Consider the following 18,702-nt stretch of genomic DNA (forward strand, 5'->3'; position numbering starts at 1 on the left):
AGCGGAAAAGTGAGTAGGGCGGGCGGTCGTTGAGGGTTACCTGCGTGGTTCTCAGCCGGCTGTTGGGGGGCAGCAGACGGCGAGGCCGAGGGCGGACATGAGGCGGCAGAGGGTGAGGACACAGGCTCGGTCGGCTCCTCCATACTTGTACCAGTATCTACAAACATGGACGTCACTCTTTTACAGCATTGCACATTTGACACGAGTGAAGTTTTGGGCTTGTGTGATTGTTTGCTGGGTTCAAGAATGTGAGTCAAAAAAGGCAATTTTCCATTTCTTTTACACACACCGTGGTCACGTCCACACAGATGTTTTTTTTTTGGGAACAGTCATTTTTGCCCACTCCATGGTCCACTAATATTGTCCAGGCTGTTAAGCACACGCCAAAGTAAAGTAATTAATGAAATAAATATAAAATAATAAGAACTATTGCATATACTCTATGGCATACTTGCCAACCTTGAGACCTCCGATTTCGGGAGGTGGGGGGTGGGGGTGGGGACGTGGTTAAGAGGGGAGGAGTATATTGACAGCTAGAATTCACCAAGTCAAGCATTCCATACACACACATATATATATATATATATATATATATATATATATATATATATATATATATATATATATATATACACACATCCTGAAAATATGCAAACAAAACTGTGTTTAGATAATTGATACTTCAAACTTGCATAAATAAATCTTAATATAACATAACTTGGCTTCTGAGAGCTTCAAAATGTAATGAATAAAATGCTAAATTATTTTAATAATTAGATATGGTCATTTTAAATTAATTATTATGATCATTTAAAATTAATTATTTCAAACATGTTTATTTAAATGTATAATTCTATGGCTGGATGTAATAAGGAGTCAGAAAAAATACAAATAAAAATACAATTAATTTTGATGTTTTTAGCAAAATATAGTAAAAATGTATTTAGTTTTTTTTTTAAAATTAACAAATATATTTATTTGTAGGTAAGATAAACATAGTAATACAATTTATCTCTAGTCTGGATGATTTAGTTCTTGTCACCCTGTTGTACTCCCGTCATGAAAAAAGGCTGTCCTCACTCAGGTCTGCATGGAGCTGGAGGGGGCGTGGCCTCCAGCTCCGGCTAAAAACCGGGAGATTTTCGGGAGAATATTTGTCCCGGGAGGTTTTCGGGAGAGGCACTGAATTTCGGGAGTCTCCCGGAAAATTCGGGAGGGTTGGCAAGTATGCTCTATGGAATGGTTAGTCTCAAACTGTGGTCATGGGCTCCATGTGGTGGTACGGCAAATAATCGCTTGTTTTATTTTCCGATATTCAAACATAGTGTTCAGCAAAAATATTAATTATACTTGTTAAATAAAACCTCTGCCCTGTTTTAATGAATACTTAGGCCTGTTTTGCTAATGTGTTCTAATGTTGGTCATTATGGTGGTATTTGTCGTTGGATGTCGTTGTGGCTTGTGCAGCCCTTTGAGACACTTATGATTAACGGCTATATAAATAAACTTTCATTGATTGATTGATTCTTGAAGAGCTTTTTTTCCAGAGGTGGTACTTGGTAAAAAAAAAAAGTTTTAAAACTGCTGGCATGGAATAAAATCATACAAATAATAGTGATTTTTTTTGTATTTAAAAACGATTTTCATAAAAATGAAATTAAAAAAAATGTACTCCAATGATAAAAAAAAAGTTGATATGAAAAATTAAAACAGTTTTTTTATTATTATTATTATTATTAAATCACTATGCTGTCTGAAAGAAATATGATATTCTAAATAAATTTTCCTTTTTTTTTCCCAATTGAAAAAAAGAAATGTCGCCAAAAATTAACAATAAAAAAAAATCTGCCCACACGCAAAAACATTGGCCGGCATGTACATGCCTTAGCAACAAGTGGTGCAAGAATCCCTAAAAGTCAATGTTAGCCAATCAGAAGCTAGAATACATTTGTTTTTAAAAAGTACACATTTTGAAACTTAAAAGGAACTATATTCAAATAAATACTTGGAAAAACTTGGAAAAATAATTCATTTATTGTTAAAATACAAAATAAATGCAGTAAATATATCATTACTCATTGTGACATCTTGACCAAAACATTTCTGAGGTTTAGAATGTTCCATTTGACTAAATTTGGTGACTTGCCATTAAGTATTGAAAAGTATATTTTTAGAAAAATACCTGACCAGGTGTGGACATGTTGTAAATTTCAGGGACCTAGGGTTGTCCATTTACCAATATGTTGGTCCAGATACTGATTCTTTTCAAAATAAGGGGGACCACAAAAAATTTCATTATTGGCTTCATTTTAACAGAAAATCTTCCATCCATCCATTTTTTACCCCTTGTCCCTTTTGGGGTCGCGGGGGGTGCTGGAGCCTATCTCAGCTGCATTCGGGCGGAAGGCGGGGTACACCCTGGACAAGTCGCCACCTCATCACAAAAAATCTTATGATATATTAAACATACGTTTCTTATTAGTACCAGTATACCGTACAACCATACAGGGAACTAAATCAAAATAGCTTATATCCGACATAAAGTTGACCCTTTTTTCCCTTTCATCAAAACATCATCTCGGGAAGTTGCTCAAAACTAACGCTCACTTACCTGTTGGCACTGTAACTTGGATGATCTCTCCATCCGGAGGCTCTGTTTTAATTCTCTTCGGAGGTATGCAATCCCCGGAAGGACCTGCGAGGATTGAACACGTTCATTCAGTCTGACTTCTCATTACCACATGTTTGAACTGACTGCAATGCAAAAAGGCACACTCGGCGGTTATTGTTGCAGTTAAAAAAAAACAACCAAAAAAACCTTCAATCTCATTCTTGGAATTCATTAGGTTTTTGTCACTCGGTGGGCACCAAAAAAAAAAGTGTAATTGAGTGTTGTAATCATGTGGCGTTGCTATTGTTATTACCTGCTTCACAGTCTGCAAGGGGACTCACACATGCACTCGTTGACCTGCAGGGTAGAATCAAACTATTTTATTCCCTGCCTACTAACAACATACCCAATTGGGTACACCAGCATATAATTGTGTCTTTCTGACCGGCTGCTGTGAGGATTGCCGACCAGCTCTGTCGTGGCGGTGGCGGGCGGCAGGCTCAGATTCTCTGGTAAACCATCTTCCTGTGCCAATCCCAAATCGTGCTTGCCATCCTCCCTCGCCATTTTGCCGGCAGCTTGGACAAACAAAAAACATATCTATTAGAGATGCGCGGATAGGCAATTATTTTATCCGCAACCGCATCACAAAAGTCGTCAACCATCCGCATCCACCCGAACTAACATTTAATCAAAACCGCACCCGCCCGCACCCGCCCGTTGTTATATATCTAATATAGACGATGCAAGGCATTAGTGAGGTTATAAAGATTTTGCCTGTTAAAGAAAGGAGACTGATCCAATGCAGCAGAGACATTCAATGCGTGCCACGCTGTCACGGCCCAGACGCACACCAGTGCGCAATCATCTAGGAGCCGCGCTGAGCGCACCTCCAAGCGCGCTCGCGCCACTCAAACTGCTGCAGGCATCTGCGTTCTATCTTGTTTTAACATCCTGTGGCACTCTTCTGGGATCACGGCGGACGAAACTGCTCATGCTCAGGGTGTTTGTGGAGGTTCAGGGTTTTGCACAAATGTGATGCACCATGTTAGATGTCCTGGTTTTGTGACTGTCGTAGACATAAACAGCGTCGCAGCTCTTGCAAATCACGTAGCCAGCATTACTATCATCCTGATTTACAACCTCATAAAAACGAGTCCACACTGAACTTTTCTGGCCTTTTTTCCCCTGGTCTTTAGTATTGCCTTTTTTAGTTTGTCGCGTACCACGTTTGCTGCCGGCGTTGCCATCTCTTTTTTTTCTTCTTCTGTTGTGGCATATGCTGCAGGTGCCTGCTCGTTTTTCGTATGTGGGTAACAACATTTAACTATGTATATATATTTCCGAATTGGTTTAACTGCCACCCGCCTGAATCTATTTAAAATCTAATTTTTTTAAATTTCAACCGCCCGACCCGACCCGCGGATAAAATCTAATTTTTTTTTATTTCAACCGCCTGACCCGCGGATAATCCGCGGACTCCGCGGTTGTGTCCGCAAACCGCGCATCTCTAATATCTATACTACAATTATCTGCATTTTATGTTCAGTTTTCACATATAGAGTAGAGCTGGACAATTAATAGACTTTTAATTTTGATTTCAGGTAATTATCCGGGGGAAAAAAACGATTGATAGGCCGTGCAAGGTGCAAACAAACTCCGGAGCTTGTGACAGTGAAGCAGATAAGGATCGAATGAGTGAAAAAAAGAGCATGTCTATACGAAGTTTGGGATCTCACAATGGTTGCTTTTTCTTTTTTGACACAGCGTGAGCATTACTAATCAATAATCACTAAACTCAACAAAAAAAGTAAGGCATATTTCCGTTTTCATGTAACCTCAGACGAAATAATAATAAACGCAAAGTAATGTCAGGGAAATTGACATACAATAAATGTAAGCGAAATGTTGTCACTGTGAGGAGAAGAAACATTTGTTTTGGAAAATAATGCGTTCAGTTAGGGCTGGGCGATATATCGATATGCGCGATATATCGCGGGTTTGTCTCTGTGCGATATAGAAAATGACTATATCGTGATATCGAGTATACGTTCTCACACAGTTTCTTTTAGCTGCGGGCATTACACTTCAGGCTCTACTCGCTCTTTCCTGTGTCTCCTTCTCACAGACAGCAAGCGCACCTTCTTACACACGTCACATACTGTCACGACATACGTCACATACGTATACGTCCTCCCCGAGCAGAGAGGTAGCGGCATGGCTAACGTTAGCTGTGATGCTAGCGGTGCAGAGCGAGTGGTAATAAGAGAGAAAGAAGGTGCCAATCTGGTAACAAATGAAGGAATAATTAATTCCCAAGAAAAACAGCAGGGGGTCCATCGTCTGGCGGTGGCTTGGCTTCAACTGGGAAAAACCGTAATTTGTCAAGTGTGGGGTGAAAGCGTTGCTATAAAAAGTAGCACCATTTGAAAAGTCCCCTGCTAGTGAATGAAGAGTGCTCACTCCAATCCAATCCACTTTATTTGTATAGCACATTTAAACAACTAAAATGTTTCCAAAGTGCTGCACAACAATATTAAAAACAATATTTACGTACTCCGCACGTCAACATCTCCGTTCGGTGCCACACGCCCACACCATCAAAATGCCGAGGCAAACATTTCCAGATCAACACCGTATGAAAAAATAGTGATTTTTTTTTAGTTGTGATTTCCTTCTCTGCATGAAAGTTTAAAAGTAGCATATATTAATGCAGTATGAAGAAGAATGTTTTAATGTAGACACATAGAATCATCATACTGCTGTGATTATATGCATCAAGTGTTCATTCAAGGCTAAGGCAAAATATCGAGATATATATCGTGTATCGCGATATGGCCTTAAAATATCGCGATATTTAAAAAAGGCAATATCGCCCAGCCCCTACGTTCAGTAGTGCTCATTTATCCTCGACACACTCAACCGCCCCGTCCTGACCTAAACAATGTCGAGACGGTCACTGGAAACGGCAACTAAAATACAAAGCTAAAGTGGGCAAGACCAATCCATACACACACAACACATCTCATCTGCTTGTGTTGTTGTGAACGACATCATCGATGTAAGATCAAAGTACAAACGGGACAAGAGTCGCATCTTAAGAGGCGCTCTCTTTTTTTTATTAATTTATTTTTCAAACAGCCTCAAGTCGCCTCGTTACTCGTCAAGCAGAGAACAGCACACTCCCCCCCCCCTTCACAATAATAGCGCGGTGCGCCACATCCGGTCTGACTGCGCTAACAAAATTAAGGTGTAAGCATAATTGTACTTTAAGCACAATTATTATGCTTTGACTTAAAATACTGGGCAAAATTATCCAATATTGCACCAACAAATGTAAGGATTTCTGAATTTAATTAAACATTCTATTGAATTGTATTCACACAGAAAGCACACACTCTATGGTGGTAAAATAGGTGTAAAAGGAACAAAACTGAATTAGAAATAAATAGGAAAAAACAATTGCTACTGTTATTTCAATTTATTGTTATTGCTATTATTAGTATTTTACTTGTGGCTTATTCGTTCCTTTTTAACTATATTTAAAGTTGAGTTTTGTGGTACAATACATACTCCTGATTTCAAACTAATGAATATTCAGGTAATTAATTGTGATTTACAATCCATCCATCCATCCATTTACTACCGCTTGTCCCTTTTGGGGTCGCTGGAGCCTATCTCAGCTACAATCGGGCGGAAGGCGGGGCACACCCTGGACAGGTTGCCACCTCATCGCAGGGCAAGTTCTGTATTAAGCCCGCTTAATACAAAACATCTGTTTTGGATCCAATCCGTTTGCTCTTAAGTTGCACTGTACATATTAGTAGTCTTAGTACAATGTAATTTAACCACATGTAGCTGGGATCAAACAAAGGTTTATGTTCAAATCCAGTCCAGAACTGCCAGTATCGCACTGAAAACTATTGGTGTTCTGCAAGGTTCTGTTGAAAGCCCATTTCACACAGAACATCTGTTTTGTATCCAATTAGTTTACTATCATGTTCCACTGTGCATCTTAGTACAGTCTTGGTCTTTGGGATCAAAAGTTTGTGTTGAAATTCAGTTCAGATCTTCCGATATTGCTCTTAAAACTATTTGGTTCCGTATTAAGCCCGCTGGTATTTACGTGCTTTCGTTGAAGGGACTGGAAACCAAAGTAGGTGCTTTTCATAAGACACAATAAGGAAATATCGCTAATAATTGTATAATCTGTGTTCTATCCAATGGCCTTGCTATCAAAAACCACTGTGCTAAAAGGACCAATTACACGTATTTACAATCAAATTTTCTGAATTCAATTAAGTCACTTTGGGAGGGTGACTTAAGAATGACCCTATCTGAGGAGAACTGTTGAAATCAAGTTGAGAACATCCTGTACCAAAACTATTGGTGTTCCACAAGGTTCTGTAATAAGCCCTTTGATATTCTGTTGTCGCTTGCTTCTTATTAATCAAAATAATCGTAAATTCTTATTTTTGCCATAATCGTCCAGCCCTATTATACAGCACAGTGCACATGCAAGCATATGCCAAGGGTCCCCGACAGGACGGTCCATATTCAGACACGGATGTCTTTCTACGGCGGTCCTTGTGTTACGACGTTTCATGGTGACGAGGCACTCCCATAAAGTATGAATACTAAAAAAAAAGAAAGAGAGAACCGCTTACGTGCGTGGGGCGGAAGCATACGCACTCGGAAGAATTTGTAGTCATGCAACGTTAAACTGAGAAAAGACAATGTCAATTCTGTTCTTCTTCGTTAACCTTTTTCCCTGCATTGTGTCTTCCAGGCATAAGGCAGACTCTTCTGATGGCAGTACGTCAACAAAAAGGAAAGTTAAGTCAAATTAGACTGTGAAATAAAATTATATTGTTATACATCGCAATAGACAGGTAATCGATATCAATAAAAAATGCTTTCGATAAAACGTTCAAAGTTTTTTCCCTCCTTTGTCGGAAGAAACTAGAAGTTGCGACTCAAGGTTTGTTGCATGAACAAAGGCCCTTCCTCTGAGGTAACCGAGGAGCGTAGGAAGTGATCACTGATCAGTGGGAGTGAGATGGTAAAAGCCAATCAGGGAAAGAGTATCAACGATCAAGTTTTTTTTGCGCCATCTCATTGTCTGGTAGTTGATTCTTTGCATAGAGTGAAAAGAGAAATAAAAAATGAGTGCAGCAGAGAGCGAAAAAATTGTGGATAAAACGGGAAAAGTCACCTTGACAGTCCTGCAATTTTTTGGATTTTTTATTTTAATTTTAAATTGGACTCTAGTCAGACCAATGTAGTCGGTAAATTATCCAAGGCGCTCGTCCCCACAAATATCCGTAATACCGCACCACCTTAGCCGCGCTCCCCCTTTGGAGTACAGCTGTGACTTCAGGGCACCAAACCTCCAGAAAACCATTATTCTCATATTTCTCTGTTTACATTTTCACACTACATTATCAATTATTCCTTACATATTCCCTATTTTTGCACCTTCATTTTAAGAGGTTATTGTTAGGTGTTCAATGTGATTTTAGAATTGTGTTTACCGTATTTTTCGGAGTATAAGTCGCACCTGTCAAAAATGCATAATAAAGAAGGAAAAAAACATATAAGTGGCACTGGAGCCCAGCCAAACTATGAAAAAAACTGCGACTTATAGTCCGAAAAATACGGTACATCGATTAAGTGCTTTCCATAATTGTGTTGACATTTCCTTTCCTTTCTGCCTTGATAGCTGAGGGGATTACAAATCAGAGGAACGTAATATTTTAGATTCAAATTTCAATCAATAATTATCGATATCGACCGATATGAAACACTTATATTTTTCCGTTTTCAGCCATATCGCCCAGCTCGAATTAAATGTGAATAGTAAGAAAGTGCCAATCAACACAAGCCTCTCAAACGTTGCACTCATCATCAATGATAAAGATGGTATTTTGGAACATGTGCAAAGTTCTGCTCTTATGAAACAGACATTATAACTAAGCAGCATTGTGCTCTTATTAGGTCTGTCTCTCCCTCACTTGCCACGTCCTACATGTAACATGTGCAGCTTTTTTTAGTCATTACGGTAATTAAAGGGGAACATTATCACCAGACCTATGTAAGCGTCAATATATACCTTGATGTTGCAGAAAAAAGACCATATATTTTTTTAACCGATTTCCGAACTCTAAATGGGTGAATTTTGGCGAATTAAACGCCTTTCTATTATTCGCTCTCGGAGAAGCAATCCGCCATTTTCTCAAACACAGAGTCAAATCAGCTCTGTTATTTTCCGTTTTTTCGACTGTTTTCCGTACCTTGGAGACATCATGCCTCGTCGGTGTGTTGTCGGAGGGTGTAACAACACGAACAGGGACGACGGATTCAAGTTGCACCAGTGGCCCAAAGATGCGAAAGTGGCAAGAAATTGGTCGTTTTTTCCGCACACTTTACCGACGAAATCTATGCTACGACAGAGATGGCAAGAATGTGTGGATATCCTGCGACACTCAAAGCAGATGCATTTCCAACGATAAAGTCAAAGAAATCTGCCGCCAGACCCCCATTGAATCTGCCGGAGTGTGTGAGCAATTCAGGGACAAAGGACCTCGGTAGCGCGGCAAGCAATGGCGGCAGTTTGTTCCCGCAGACGAGCGAGCTAAACCCCCTATCGACCCTGGCCTGCTGAAATCAACTCCAAAACTGGACAGATCAGCTTTCAGGAAAAGAGCGCGGATGAGGGTATGTCTACAGAATATATTAATTGATAAAAATTGGGCTGTCTGCACTCTCAAAGTGCATGTTGTTGCCAAATGTATTTCATATGCTGTAAACCTAGTTCATAGTTGTTAGTTTCCTTTAATGCCAAACAAACACATACCAATCGTTGGTTAGAAGGCGATCGCTGAATTCGTCCTCACTTTCTCCCGTGTCGCTGGCTGTCGTGTCGTTTTCGTCGGTTTTGCTTGCATACGGTTCAAACCGACACCGATATGGCTCAATAGCTTCAGTTTCTTCTTCAATTTCGTTTTCGCTACCTGCCTCCACACTACAACCATCCGTTTCAATACATGCGTAATCTGTTGAATCGCTTAAGCCGCTGAAATCCGAGTCTGAATCCGAGCTAATGTCGCTATAGCTTGCTGTTCTATGCGCCATGTTTGTTTGTGTTGGCATCACCATGTGACAGCACAGGAAAATGGACGGGTGTATATAACAATGGTTAAAATCAGGCACTTTGAAGCTTTTTTAGGGATATTGCGTGATGGGTAAAATTTTGAAAAAAACTTCGAAAAATAAAATAAGCCACTGGGAACTGATTTTTAATGGTTTTAACCCTTCTGAAATTGTGATAATGTTCCCCTTTGACTGTACTTAACATTAATGTAAGAAATGTTTTGTCAGTCCTCCACCTCAGTGTTAAATCGGTAACACAGCAACAATCTAAATTAAAAAAAAAAAATATATATATATATATATATACATATACATCGTTAAATGAATGACACTTACCTGTGAAAATCCTTTCATCAAACATCCTGCAATGCAAATGAGACAACAAGGAATTAGTCATTACTTATCCAGTAAGCAAGCCAACGCTTTATTCTAATTAAAAGGTCCCCTATTATGAATAGATGAAATTCTGACAGTAATACTTATCTCTAGGGCCTGTTTATGAGCATCGGTGTGATAAAAATCTTTTATTTACCTTACTTGTCTGCTCCACTTTTTGTAGAAGAGGCGCTCAAATGCTCACTTTTGAACTTTCGTTATGAAGGCGTCATGAAGGGAAAAAAATTGTTCGAATGGGAATAATACTGCCTCTTTCTAGATGAGCCCGCCACATATATATGCCTGGCTATTTACGGAAAACAGCTTTGTGAAACAAAAAAAGCAGGCTTTGCTACACATCTTGGAATAATGCCATCTAACCGTAAGTCAGCAACGAAGCTGTATGTTTGATTATTTTATTAATAACGAGTAGGCTAACCCTTGCATTATGAGATTGTTAGCATTGTAGCTCATATTTATGTCCTCATGTCCCACTACCGTATTTTTTGGACTATAAGTCGCAGTTTTTTTTTCATAGTTTGGCCGGGGGTGCGACTTATACTCAGGAGCGACTTATGTGTGAAATTATTAACACATTACCGTAAAATATCAAATAATATTATTTAGCTCATTCACGTAAGAGACGAGACGTATAAGATTTCATCGGATTTAGCGATTAGGAGCAGTGTTGTTAGTTTCGGCGGTAGCTAGTAATCTAACGTGTTATTTTTTATATTCAGTAACTCAGTTACCGTTACTACATGATGCGTTACTGCGTTATTTTACGTTATATTTTATGTAGTATCGGCTAGAAACAGAAGATCTGAGTGTGTTTTATTGCAGCGAAGCAGTGACAAGCTGTGTCTGGGTGTGGGAAGGGGAGGGGAAGGGAGGGGAGGTGGGTGGGGGGGGGGGGTGCGCAATACAACGTAAACCGTTGGCCAACCAAAAAGTAACCACAGAACACTATCGGCATGGCGTTCTGTGGTTACTTTTTGGTTGGCCAAGCGGATGTGACGCCAGGCTGTCCTCACTCAGGTCCGCACGGACCTGGAGAGGGCGTGCCTTAAGTCCGGCTGGAAATCGGGAGAGATTTGGGAGAATGGTTGTCCCGGGGAGAGGCACTGCAATTCAGAAGGGTTGGCAAGTATGAGATATTCTCACTTCTTTTCTTTTGTCGAGCACAAAGAAAATAACATTTTAGTTAAATGTAAGTTGTGTCTTGGATCAAAGATCCCGTCTACTGCCCAAAACAACAATTCAAATCTGCTTGGTTAGGCTTTGTGTATGTCACGTGTGCCTTCCTTAGGTGAAGCCAGGTTTACAGCTATGTTGTTACTTATGTATGTTATGTTGCAGCTATTTAAAATAGTTTTGTCAATTTGTTCTGGCCTGAAATAAATTGGCCCTTTGAAACATATCTTTGTCTTTGTGTGTTGTATGTAGAGCACATTGCTTAGCAGAGTTCAGTGATGCAAATGCATGTCAAGTTGATCAACACATTGTATTATTCTCCAGTGCAATAACAGTACTGAAATGAAGGCTAAAAGGGCATTAATGGGAGCTTTAAAAAAAAAAAAAAAGTAGAAGAAGTAACTAAATAGTTACTTTTCACAGTAACGCATTACTTTTTGGTGTAAGTAACTGAGTTACTTTTGAAATAAAGTAACTAGTAACTGTAACTAGTTACTGGTTTTCAGTAACTAACCCAACACTGATTAGGAGTGACAGATTGTTTGGTAAACGTATAACATGTTCTATATGTTATAGTTATTTGAATGACTCTTACCATAATATGTTACGTTAACATACCAGGCACCTTCTCAGTTGGTTATTTATGCCTCATATAACGTACACTTATTCAGCCTGTTGTTCACTATTCTTTATTTATTTTAAATTGCCTTTCAAATGTCTATTCTTGGTGTTGGGTTTTATCAATAAATTTCCCCCAAAAATGCGACTTATAGCAAGTCGGACAAGTCGCCACCTCATCACAGGGCCAACACAGATAGACAGACAACATTCACACTCACATTCACACACGAGGGCCAATTTAGTGTTGCCAATCAACCTATCCCCAGGTGCATATCTTTGGAGGTGGGAGGAAGCCGGAGTACCCGGAGGGAACCCACGCAGTCACGGGGAGAACATGCAAACTCCATACAGAAAGATACCGAGCCCGGGATTGAACTCAGGACTACTCAGGACCTTCGTATTGTGTGGCAGATGCACTAACCCCTCTTCCACCGTGCTGCTCATTTTGTATCTTGTATGTATGAATACACTTGTACCTGTTTTTTGTGACTTTTTTGAAAACATATTGCTAATAAACAAGGACTAGTTTTATTTAAGCATGACATGATGAAATTCGCAAATCTTCCTTGCTTTGCTCACCTATAAGTCAACTTTATTATGCATTTTCGGCCAGTGCGACTTATACTCCAGAGCGACTTATAGTCCGAAAAATACGGTACTTAATGGTGGGTGCCGAGTGTCAGTGTATATATTAACAGGGTCTCTGCAGGTTTCAAATCAAATTTAGGACTACTTAATACTTTTTTTAAAGACCATAACAAATATAACTTAAGACCATTTCATTTCCATATGAACAAACAAGTACAAAGACCTAGCGGATAGAGTGTCCGCCCTGAGATCGGTAGGTTGTGAGTTCAAAAACCCTGGCCGAGTCATACCAAAGACTATAAAAATGGGACCCATTACCTCCCTGCTTGGCTCTCAGCATCAAAGGTTGGAATTGGGGGTTAAATCACCAAAAATGATTGCCGGGCGCAGCCACCGCTGCTGCCCACTGCTCCCCTCACCTCCCAGGGGGTGATCAAGGGTGATGGGTCAAATGCAGAGAATAATTTCGCCACACCTAGTGTGTGTGTGACAATCATTGGTACTTTAACTTTAAACTTAACATATAGGAAAATTTAGGAAAATCACAGAATGAATTGTAAGTACATGAATTAATTCACTGCTCTTTCACATTCGAAAACAAAATGGATTGTAAACTAATTGAAAACAATATTAGCAAACATCATAACAACCATTTTTCAGAGTTGCCATAGAATTGTTTTCTTGCAAAAGGTGCAGTGTGCTTCATATCAAGCGTTTTCATGTAACAACAACCGGAATGTCAGCAATGGTAAAGGAAAGCACAATATATACAAATATATATTGTCTGTGAAAAGGACTGTTAGAATCTCTGCTAAAGCTAAACCGTTGACTTTTGAAGTGTTTTTGCAGCTGTCAGAATTGAGCAAACAGACAAAAACATGGACAGTACTACTACTGTATCCGCACAAAGTTGTGAAAAACAAAGAGTGCAGACAGAGCGATTGTCTACAACGAAAGAAGGTGATTATGGCTTGCAAGCCTCAAACAGATTTTGGATGAGAATAATGTGGATAATGTTCAAATTTGCTCAGCTCATTTTGTATCTAGTATGCATGAATGCATTTGTACCTGTTTTTTGTGACTTTTTTTGAAAACATATTGCTCATAAACAAGGACTAGTTTTATTTAATGTCCTTAATGTGGACAAGACCAAGGAGCTGGTCATCGACTTCAGGAAAAGAGTGACCCCGGTGGTGTTTACAAGAAGGGCATGAGCAGACTCTTTTTCCTGAGGAAGCTTAGGTCCTTTAATGTGTGCAGCAAGCTGTTGGAGATATTGTATCAGTCTGTTGTGGCCAGTGCCCTGTACTTTGCAGTGGTTTGTTGGGGGAGCAGCACCAGCAAAATGGACTCAAACCAGATTGATAAACTGATCCGGAAAGCCGGCCAAACTATTGGCACGCAGTTGGAGGCGTTTGTGTCAGTGAGGGATAGGAGGACACTGGACAAACTGCTCGCCATCATGGACAATCCTGCCCACCCACTCCACCTGACAATTAAGGGCATACTTGCCAACCCTCCCGGATTTTCCGGGAGACTCCCGAAATTCAGCGCCTCTCCCGAAAACCTCCCGGGACAAATTTTCTCCCGAAAATCTCCCGAAATTCATGCGGACCTGAGTGACGTGTCGACAGCCTGTTTTCACGTCCGTAAAGCAGTTCGTCTGCCGTAAACAGCAATGTTGTGACACTGTTAAACAGGACAATACTGCCATCTACTGTACATGCATATGTGACAATAACATCTCGGGCTTTTAGAGAGTGCAGTGCACAACTGCGCACACAACAAGGAGACGAAGCAGAATGCATCATCAGAGAGGGTGTTCAGCATGGTTAGAAAAATAGTGACCGAGAATAGAACAAGGATGGACAATTCAACCCTTAACTCAACAATGAGTAGATGAGTGTTATGTGTGTGTATATGCGTAAATAAATGAACACTGAAATTCAAATATTTTTCTTATTTATATATATATATAATAAAATAAATATATATATATATATGTCTTAATAAGGTTATCCAAAAAATAGTGCTCGATACCGTAGTAGAGCGCAATATATGTATGTGTGGGGAAAAAAAATCACAAGACTATTTCATCTCTACAGGCCTGTTTCATGAGGGGGGGAACCCTCAATCGTCAGGAGATTTTAATGGGAGCATTCGCATACCATGGTTTGTATAGGGCGCAGAGTGGGTGTGTACAGGCTGGCCTAGGGGCGTGGTGATTGGCTCATGTGTTACCTAGGAGGTGTTTCCGTCTATGGCGGCATGTTGTTACAATTTCGCTGCGCTTGTTGAGGGATGACAGGTCTGGAGGGTAAATAATAAACAGTTTCTCTTTCAAGCATAGGTTGCATCTTTTATTACCACTATTGTAAGGTGTGCTGGATGCAATATATATATATATATATATATATATATATATATATATATATATATATATATATATATATATATATATATGTCTTAATAAGGTTATCCAAAAAATAGTGCTCGATACCGTAGTAGAGCGCAATATATGTATGTGTGGGGAAAAAAAATCACAAGACTATTTCATCTCTCAGAGATGAAATAGTCTTGTGATTTTTTTTCCCACACATATATATATATATATATATATAGCAAGTATTTCTTATATATATATATATATATATATATATATATATATATATATATATATATATATATATATATATATATATATATATATATATATATATATACGGTATATGAAATACTTGACTTGGTGAATTCTAGCTGTAAATATACTCCTCCCCTCTTAACCACACCTCCCCCCCCCACCTCCACCATCTCCCGAAATCGGAGGTCTCAAGGTTGGCAAGTATGATTAAGGGACAGCGGAGTTCATACTCCAATAAGCTCCTTCAACTTCCTTCCCGCGCTGTGCGATTCAAGAACTCCTTCATTCCACACTCCATCCAGCTGTATAATCACTCGCCATACAGCAATAGATGACATCTGCCTATTACCTGACACCTGACATGTTAGCTACTTCTCTTTGTTTATAATGTCTATTTTCTATTTCCTGCTGGATCTACTCTCTATTTTATGCTGCTGCTGTCACATATACTGTATATACTGTAATATTGTACATGGTCATTGGTATATATTGTATATACAGTATGTTATAGACATAATATTATATATCTGTATATATATTATTCTGTACACATATTATGTATATATTCGTATATATGTTAGATATTTTATCGCTATATTAGTCTATTTATACCTGCATTGTCCTTTCCATCCTTACACTTTCCATCATTGTAACTGAGCTACTGTGTTGAACAATTTCCCTTGTGGATCATTAAAGATTGTCTAAGTCTAAGTCTAAGCATGACATGATGAAATTCGCAAATCTTCCTTGCTTTGCTCATCCCACCATGAACTGAGTGTTAACACTAAACAGACAACTTTTATAGTTTTTAAACGTCAGAAATGGTATATATAAACCTGGAAAAAAGATTAGGCATGCGAAGCTGACCTGAAATTATTGGGATTAATAATATAAATAACATAAGAGAATGCTGTTTTTTCTATGGTTTTACTGCTGTGAGTACACTACTACCACAGATAAATTAGCATGTACTTACTGTATGAAATATTATGATTTCACTAGGAAATATCTCATATTAATCTCCTTCTGCAACTAGCGCCACATAAAATTCTACTACGAAGCCACGCTGTTGTAACATGTGCAGAATGTGGCTTGGCATTGTCTTGCTAAAATAAGCAGGGGCGTCCATGAAAAAGACGTTGCTTGGATGGCAACATATGTTGCTCCAAAACCTGTATGTACCTTTCAGCACTAATGGCGCCTTCACAGATGTGTAAGTTACCCATGCCTTGGGCACTAATACATCCCCATACCATCACAGATGCTGGCTTTTGAACTTTGCGCCTATAAACAGTCCGGGTGGTTCTTTTCCTCTTTTGTCCGGAGGACACGATGTCCACAGTTTCCAAAAACAATTTGAAATGTGGACTCGTCGGACCACACAACATTTTTCCACTTTGTATCAGTCCATCTTAGATGAGCTTGGGCCCAGCGAAGCCGGCTGCGTTTCTGGGTGTTGTTGATAAATGGCTTTCGCTTTGCATAGTAGGGTTTTAACTTGCACTTACAGATGTAGCGACAAGCTGTAGTTACTGACAGTGGTTTTCTGAAGTGTTCCTGAGCCCATGTGGTGATATCCTTTACACACTGATGTCGCTTTTTGATGCAGTACCGCCTGAGGGATCGAAGGTCACGGGCATTCAATGTTGGTTTTAGGCCTTGCCGCTTACGTGCAGTGATTCTCTGAACCTTTTGATGATATGGACAGTAGATGGTGAAATCCCGAAATTCCTTGAAATAACTTGTTGAGAAATGTTGTTCTTAAACTGTTCGACAATTTGCTCATGCATTTGTTCACAAAGTGGTGACCCTCGCCCCATCCTTGTTTGTGAATGACTGAGCATTTCATGGAAGTTGCTTTTATACCCAATCATGGCACCCACATGTTCCCAATTAGCCTGTTCACCTGTGGAATGTTCCAAATAAGTGTTTGATGAGCATTCCTCAACTTTCTCAGTCTTTTTTGCCACTTGTGCCAGCTTTTTTGAAACATGTTGCAGGCATCAAATTCCAAATGCATTAATATTTGCAAAAAATAACAAAGTTTACCAGTTCGAACGTTAAGTATCTTGTCTTTGCAGTCTATTCAATTGAATATAGGTTGAAAAGGATTTGCAAATCATTGTATTCTGTTTTTATTTACACAACGCGCCAACTTCACTGGTTTTGGGTTTTGTAATTTGGCTTCGCTGTGGGCTTTCGTTAAGTTTTCCCCGCTGCTATGCTAAGCTATAACATCACACCGCAGATCAGGTAGCCTCATACTTGCCAACCCTCCCGAATTTTCCGGGAGACTCCCGAAATTCAGCGCCTCTCCCGAAAACCTCCCGGGACAAATATTCTCCCGAAAATCTCCCGATTTTCAGCCGGAGCTGGAGGCCACGCCCCCTCCAGCTCCATGAGGGCCTGAGTGAGGACAGCCTTTTTTCACGACGAGAGGACAACAGGGTGACAAGAACTAAATCATCCAGACTAGAGACAAATTGTATTATTATGTTTATCTTACCTAAAAATATATTTATTAATTTTTTTAAAATAACTAAATACAGTTTTACTATAGTTTGCTAAAAACATCAAAATTAATTGTATTTTCATTTGTATTTTTTCTGACTCCTTATTACATCCAGCCATAGAATTATACATTAAAATAAACGTATTTGAAATAATTAATTTTAAATTATCATAATAATTCATTTAAAATGACCATATTTAATTATTAAAATAATTGCTTGTTTATCAACAACTTTAGCATTTTATTCATTACATTTTGAAGCTCTCAGAAGCCAAGTTATGTTATATTCCTTAATATTTATTTATGCAAGTTTGAAGTATCAATTATCTAAACACAGCTTTGTTTGCACATTTTCAGGATGTATATATATATATATATATATATATATATATATATGTATATATGTGTGTGTATTAAATACTTGACTTGGTGAATTCTAGCTGTCAATATACTCCTCCCCTATTAACCACGCCCCCAACCACGCCCCCCACCCCCCACCTCCCGAAATCGGAGGTCTCAAGGTTGGCAAGTATGGGTAGCCTACTTTAGTTCCGCTTTGTAGTTATGTATAGCATCTTCAAAAATCAAAAAATTCAAACGCAAGACTGAAATGTATGCATTTTTTAATTAAAAGTAACGTAAATAGATTTTAAAAACCTTTTGAAATCATATTTAAGACATCTTGTGAGATTTTTTGACATTTTAAGGCCTTATATTTAAATTGTCGGATTTAAGACTTTTTAAAACCCTGCAGATACCCTGACTAAAAAAGGAAAAAGTAGCGCTTCTTGGAGCCACACACTGTGTTGTTAACATCTAAGCTACATATATTGGACACTTAACTTGTGGTAAATGGGAACCTATTTAAAAAGGTAACCTGTAAGTAGATTTATTTTTTTTCCCCATTTTGTTTTGTTAAAACAAGATACACTATGATTTGTCATTGCACTTAAAAAGTATCTGTCCAAAAAACAGACATACAGTATGACAGAGTGTACAGGACAGGAA

General features: G+C 38.9%; 1 protein-coding gene across 4 annotated transcripts in view; it reads right to left on the reverse strand.

Annotated features, from left to right (window-relative positions):
- gtf2ird1 (GTF2I repeat domain containing 1) overlaps positions 1-18,702 on the reverse strand; it is an 80,915-nt gene that overhangs the window by 22,183 nt on the left and 40,030 nt on the right. For all 4 annotated transcript variants that reach the window (XM_061962730.2, XM_072913775.1, XM_061962729.2 and 1 more), the window contains exons 10-14: positions 10,100-10,125; positions 3,057-3,189; positions 2,925-2,968; positions 2,612-2,695; positions 41-157 (exon numbers count right to left, since the gene is read on the reverse strand). In XM_061962730.2, the coding sequence (XP_061818714.1) occupies positions 41-157; positions 2,612-2,695; positions 2,925-2,968; positions 3,057-3,189; positions 10,100-10,125 (404 nt within the window). The remainder of the gene's footprint in view (positions 1-40; positions 158-2,611; positions 2,696-2,924; positions 2,969-3,056; positions 3,190-10,099; positions 10,126-18,702) is intronic.

Source organism: Nerophis lumbriciformis, linkage group LG09 (genome assembly GCF_033978685.3).
Source record: "Nerophis lumbriciformis linkage group LG09, RoL_Nlum_v2.1, whole genome shotgun sequence".
Classification (NCBI taxonomy): domain Eukaryota; kingdom Metazoa; phylum Chordata; class Actinopteri; order Syngnathiformes; family Syngnathidae; genus Nerophis; species Nerophis lumbriciformis.